Here is a 6,397-nt window from a genome sequence, read left to right on the forward strand (position 1 = left end):
TCCAAAAAAAAAAAAAAATTTATGTTTTGCTTAACATTTCTGGAGGGGGTGGAAACAATTGGAAAACCCTGTTTTTTTCGAGGGCTTCTGTTTCCTTTTGAGCATTCTGTTCCTGAAGGAAATAATTCTTTGAATGTTTGTGTTGTGGAATTGAACCGTGTGCCAGTCTGGCTTAGGGGTTGGTACTGTTGGAGTTTTCTTCTCCCCAAGCAGCAGTGGCTTATGCAGCCTTGAGGTTCAGCCAGGTCTCTGGCTGTGTGGCGTGGGTCTTCTCTGTCTGGTGGGCTGCTTCGGGAGCATCTGTCTCTGTGTCTTGCAGAATCTTCCCTGGAGAAGGAGAGGGAGACTCCCAGTCCCATTGACCCCAACTGTGTGGAGGTGGATGTGAACTTCAATCCAGACCCCGCCGACCTGGTGCTCTCCAGTGTGCCAGGCGGGGAGCTCTTCAACCCTCGGAAGCACAAGTTTGCTGAGGAGGACCTGAAGCCCCAGCCCATGATCAAAAAGGCCAAGAAGGTCTTTGTCCCCGATGAGCAGAAGGTAACCTGTTATCCCTTATAAGTAAAGATGCAACATTGGTTCAAGGGCCTAGGGGCTATGGCTTCTCGAATTTGATTTTATCTGGAGAGCCTTCCCTCGTGACACCATTTGGAAAGACATAAGTTCAGTGTTTAAAGCCATGTCTCGCAGCAGTTTAGTAGAAAGAAAAGGAGTCATGTGGCATTTGGCCCCAGTGTGACTCCCTGTAGTTTCTCTCTCCTTCCCCAGGCAGTGTTGATGTTCCTGCCTCCCTGGCTATAGCCCAGCCACTGGGCAAGAGCTCAGGCCACAGGAACTGGGGTTGAAAAAGTCCTTGCTTTGAAGGACAAAGGATTGCTTGTATGTTGCCATCCCCAGGGATGAGCAAGCTGGTGGTGCTGTTAGGAACTGGTGGAAAGAAGGAATTTTGCAGTTTTCCATCCTTTCCTATGAAAAACTTACAGCAAGGATTTTTCATCCAAATCCTTGGAGTCAGCCAGACCTGGGTTCAAACTCCATGTTGCCACCTGTGGCCTAGCTGTGCCTCAAGTTCCTCATCTGTAAAATGGGAACAACTGAACCTGCCTCCCGGGGAGGTTTCTGAGACTTTAATAATGATGTGATGATCGTGGTAAATATTTAGATGGTACTCACTGCAGGCCAGGCACTGACTTTTGTTTTGTTTGGTTTGGTTTGTTTTGATTTTTTAGACAGAGTCTCACTCTGAGTGCAGTGGCATGATCTCAGCTCACTGCAACTTCTGCCTCCCGGGTTCAACTGATTCTTGTGCCTCACCCTCCTGAGTAGCTGAGGTTACAGACACGCACCACCATGCCCAGCTAATTTTTGTATTTTTAGTAGAGATGGGGTTTCATCATATTGACCAGGCTGGTCTTGAACTCCCGACCTCAAGTGATCCACCTGCCTCGGCCTCCCAAAGTGCTGGGATTACAGGAGTGAGCCACCATGCCTGGCCTATTATTTCTCATTGTAAAGATAAGGGACCTGTGATATTGAGGGGTTAAAGTACTTGCAGTTTCACTGCTAGTAATCTTGGAGAGCCAAGATCTCAACTCGGGGAACTAGGCCCTTACCCACAACCAAAATGCCTAAGTGAGGCAAGGGTATGGACAGTGCAGTGCTTTGTGCTGGAGCAGCAGGTACCAGGCCTCCAGGAGATGGGTCTCCTTCTCTTCACCATGTAACCTACCAAATAACTTTTGTTTCTCATCCTGCTCCCGAGGAAAGGGCAGTCCCCTCAGTGTGCCCTGGTTTGTGCTGCTCCCTCCCTGGTATCCCTGCTTTAGTTGTGGCCACACCAGATGAGTTAGGGGAATTCAGGTGGTGGGAGTGGAAAAATCGGGTTCCTTCGTGGGGAAAGACAAGAGACTCACAGAGGGCACTTCCGCACAGGATGAAAAGTACTGGACAAGACGCAAGAAGAACAACGTGGCGGCTAAACGGTCGCGGGATGCCCGGCGCCTGAAAGAGAATCAGATCACCATCCGGGCGGCCTTCCTGGAGAAGGAGAACACAGCCCTGCGGACGGAGGTGGCCGAGCTACGCAAGGAAGTGGGCAAGTGCAAGACCATCGTGTCCAAGTATGAGACCAAATACGGGCCCTTGTAACCCGTGCCCCCCGCCCGGGCAGGGCACTGCCTGCACCTCAGACCTCTGCCTGGGGGCTCCCTGAAACCCCTCACACGCGTGGAGACTTATGACTCGTCGTGGGCGCATGGCGGCGCACCTGCTGCAGGAGCGGCCACGTCTCAGCTTCATTATACCATGGCCCGCGCACGTCGTGACGTCCCTGGGGGGCCAGTCTCCTCACTGGTGGGGAACGCAAGAGAATGCATAGACGGGTGACTCGGCCTTAGTTTCTATTCTTGGATGTCCCAGTTGAATCGGAAGGGGACCTCTGGAGTACACACCTCTCTCTCCCAGGCGCTCAGGGTCCCTGGACTCTCCCTCAGTCTCCAGCCTGGGCTGCCGAGGGCTATCTCTGCAGAATGAGTTGTGATCATTGTCACCCTATGTCTTCTCAGGTAGCAGGGTGCGTTTCCACTCAAGGTGTGTCTGTCACGCACCTCATCCCCCCCAGACGGTCTGAGTAATATCTGTTCCCATCTTACTTGGAGGCAGAAGGACACACCAGCTCCTCCGTCAGTGTTGCATGGGTGGCAGGCTGCAGGAGTGGGGTCTCTGCACAGCCTGGGATGGGGCTTGAGGCTGGGGCCTGCAGCAGAAGTGCACCCAGCCTTTCTCAGCTCCTGCACCCCTTTTCCCTTATGGCTCTGAGGCCATTGGCTCTCTCTGCATTTCACTGGCTGTGGAGGAGAGACTCCCAGGATGACTGCTCTCTGAGCCCGGAGTGCCAGGGCCAAGGGAGGCCTTTTCATTTCCTTTCCAGGCTACTCAGAGGCCACCTTCTGAAGCTCGTTTGTCCCACTACACCAGGCCTCTGGGCCTGCTGTTTCTTTCCACCCAGTGTCCAGTCTTGGACCATAGATTTAAAAGGAAAACCCCTCTTACCTAGGAGGCTTGAACTTCCTGGACCCCAGGATTCGCCTTCCTAGTGGTGTTTAGAAAACGCCTCCACAGCCCCCTTCCACCATGGGCACGAGAAATGTGGTGTGTTTCTTGAGAAGCTCCCTTTTTTTCTTGGTCTGCTCACCGGTGTGGCCTGGGCTAGAGTGCACTCTCCCTGGGGGCAGTGAGGGCCTCGCAATTCTTGCTTCAGGATCCCTCCCATGCGAGCTGCCTGGAGGGTGTCAGTAGGGCAAGACACCTAGTCTAGAGTCACCAAGGTCACAGTGCCACTTTTACGGGATAGCAGGCTGTTAGGATGTTTACACAGGCCTAGGGTCCCCTCAGTCTTGGTCCCAGGAGACGGGGGCCACTCGTGAGGTTGGCCATGCTGTGGCTTCTCACAGCTGTGGCCTCCCCTGCCTCACAACGACTCCTTTCTCTTGTGTGGCTGGACTTGCCCTTCTGCTGTGCTCAGAAGATTCACCGAGGAAATTCATGGAAGCCTCTGCTCGTTTGGGTCACTGGGGCACCCCTGAGATGGGTGTGCTTATTTGCTCAGGGTGGGCAGCCTGTGGTGAAGAGGAGACAGAGGCGATGGCCATGCTTTGCCCTCCGTAACACTGGCTTTATTTACCGTGGTGGTTCAGAGTCCCGGGCCCCGACTTCTAAAGACTTTTCATAACAGGTGTTAAGACCAAGGCGTGGACCTCACCCCAGGGGAATGCCACGGTCCTTCGGGGACCTCCCACCCACCTCTCCGGGGGACTTGACAAGGGGCCCTGAGGCCAAGGGAGGTCACTCCTCTCGCCAGGCCCCTGACTTTTACTTTGTGGTTCTCTAAAAACCATGTACACACTTTCACTCTATTGTAACCACACAGGGCAGGCGCATCCAGCATGTCAGCGTCCTGCCCTGGGCAGCTCTCCCTCCCGGGCACGCTCCCTCTGGCCTGGTGGATCACCAAGAGGGCGGTTCTCATTTTGTTATTAGTGGAAGAGCCTCGAGCTTAAAAGCTCTTCGTTTTCTTTGCCGGAAAGTATATGGTTTGTGTTTTTGCAGTTTTATTTTTTTAAGGATGGACACTAAATCTCTGGTGTCCATGTTCCGAGCCCAGTGGCTGGGATGGTGGCTCGATGTCTTCTCTTTATCCCGCCCTCTGCCTGTCTGGTGCCCTCCCTTCTTTCCCCCGGGCAGTGGGTATTGGGTTCTTTCCCAAAGTGCTTACTTGGAAAGTAAGCTGCTGGACTCTTCGAAATGCCCCTCTGAGTCAGGAGCCTGGTGGGGACAAGATGGAGGATGTCCACAGAGGCTGACCTGTGGGAGAAAAGAAGTGCTCAGGTAAGGTTGTCTCCTCTCCTGTCCTAAAAATCCGTGCTTGCAGGAGAGGGTTGGTGCCTGCTCAGTTTCTCTCGAGGGAATGGGAGTCTCTTGGCTCCCTCCTGGGCCTTCTTCCTCTTGGAGGCTGACTGCTGGAGACTGAGGCTCCTGTGCTTGGATCTTTGACATCTGTAAATCACTGGAGGCTAGAGAAGCTGACTTTACCTTGGCTTTCCGTGGGTTCTGATGGGCTTGGAAATACCATCTAATTCCTAAGCATCCTGTCTAAAGCTTTGTGGCACCCTTAGCGCAACCTCAGAACAGACAAATCATGAATGAGCTGGAACTTTGCAGGAATATTCGTATTATAAATGTCTCATGTGATGGAGGAACATGTGCATTTAGAGAGAGGGAGGGTTTTCAAGGTTTATGGCAACTTTGTGTAGGACCTGGGTACCTCTTACCCTTGGTCAAAGGAAGAGGTTTGCCTGTCTGGCTTCTGAGGTTGGAGGGGGCACTTAGCAGTGAACCTTCAGTCTGGGTACAAGTAACCCTGCTGAGAGGGGCTGTGCAAGCCACTCCTGCGGTCCTCTGGCCTGAGGCGGGGCGGCAGGCACGCAAGCCAGTGGGGAAAAACCCTCTGAAGCTGGGCAGCCCTCTACCTGGGCCCCGGGAGCCGTGCTCCTTGGAACGCAAAGGGCCGAGGAGCATCTGGTTTTCATGGCAAAGCTCTACCCCAGAGCTCCTTTAACATCTGCTAATTAAGTGCAATAAATTTTTCTAGAAAATGGCAAAGATGACTTCCAGGTGGCTATTGCTCTCTTACGGTGTTGGGGATGCCAGAACACCACTTGGTTTTATTTTTCTAAGTGCATGTGATGTGATAGAGCGTGTGGGGCTCTGTGGCCTTCCCTGGGAGCTGGCATTCCAGCGGGCCCCTCTCTTCTTTACCTTTGTTGGGGGAAGGAGGCAAGAGAAAAATCCCTTCTTTCCAGCCAGAGAGGGCGGAAGCAGACCGTAGCCCATTGGCCTTATGTGCGTGTGTGCGTGCGAGTGTGTCACTGCTGGTGGGCCGGAGTGATGTGGTGGGAGGGAAGCTGGGAATGTATCCTTTTCAGACAAAATTAAATATTTTGAAATGAGAATGTTGGGACTGTCTTTTCTGTCCTTCCCCGCACCCCTAATCTCGAGTTTCCTCCCTTGAGTGTTGGCCTAGGAGCTGTAGAGTCAAGCTGGAAAACTATCTCATTAGAATCCACCCCAGACACCCCTTTCATCATAGTCCAGACACTCTTAGCATCTGACCCCAACCACTCGGCCTCAGTTTCCTCATCTATCAGATGGAAGTGATTCTTGCCCTGCTTATATTGAGGAGGGACAGATACCAGACCAGAAGCAGTTGGAACAGATAAAAGTGCTAAACAACTAGAAGACAGACAGGGAGCTGCTTATGACAAGTGTTCTCAAATAGAAAATGCGTGATGGCAGCTCTGTAAAGAAAAGAAAGGGCCGGGCGCAGTGGCTCATGCCTGTAATCCCAGCACTTTGGGAGGCCAAGGCGGGCAAACCACAAGGTCAGGAGTTCAAGACCAGCCTGGCCAATATGGTGAAACTCCATCTCTACTAAAAATACAAAAAAATTAGCCAGGCGTGGTGGCAGACACCTGTAATCCCAGTTACTTAGGAGGCTGAGGCAGGAGAATCGCTTGAACTCGGGATGCAGAGGTTGCAGTGAGCTGAGACCATGCCACTGCACTCCAGCCTGGGCAACAGAGCGAGACTCCGTCTCAAAAAAAAAAAAGGGCAGGCACGGTGGTTCATGCTGGTAATCCAAGCACTTTGGGAGGCCAAGGAAGGCAGATCACTTGAGGTCAGGAGTTTGAGTCCAGCCTGGCCAACATGGTGAATCCCTGTCTCTACTAAGAATACAAAAATTGGCCGGGCGCGGTGGCTCAAGCCTGTAATCCCAGCACTTTGGGAGGCCGAGACGGGCGGATCACGAGGTCAGGAGATCGAGACCATCCTGGCTAAC

The 6,397-nt window shown here is 52.8% G+C and overlaps 1 protein-coding gene across 3 annotated transcripts in view; it reads left to right on the forward strand.

Moving 5' to 3' along the window:
* The window catches only part of TEF (TEF transcription factor, PAR bZIP family member), a 34,286-nt gene extending 28,776 nt beyond the window's left edge, over positions 1 to 5,510 (forward strand). For all 3 annotated transcript variants that reach the window (XM_017870288.1, XM_017870287.1, XM_017870286.1), the window contains exons 3-4: positions 320 to 540; positions 1,933 to 5,510. In XM_017870288.1, coding sequence (XP_017725777.1) covers positions 320 to 540; positions 1,933 to 2,148 — 437 coding nt within the window. In that variant the 3' untranslated portion in view covers positions 2,149 to 5,510. The remainder of the gene's footprint in view (positions 1 to 319; positions 541 to 1,932) is intronic.
* Positions 5,511 to 6,397: the final 887 nt, after the last annotated feature.

The sequence above is a fragment of the Rhinopithecus bieti genome, unplaced genomic scaffold (genome assembly GCF_001698545.2).
Source record: "Rhinopithecus bieti isolate Rb0 unplaced genomic scaffold, ASM169854v2 scaffold_4967, whole genome shotgun sequence".
Taxonomy (NCBI): Eukaryota; Metazoa; Chordata; class Mammalia; order Primates; family Cercopithecidae; genus Rhinopithecus; species Rhinopithecus bieti.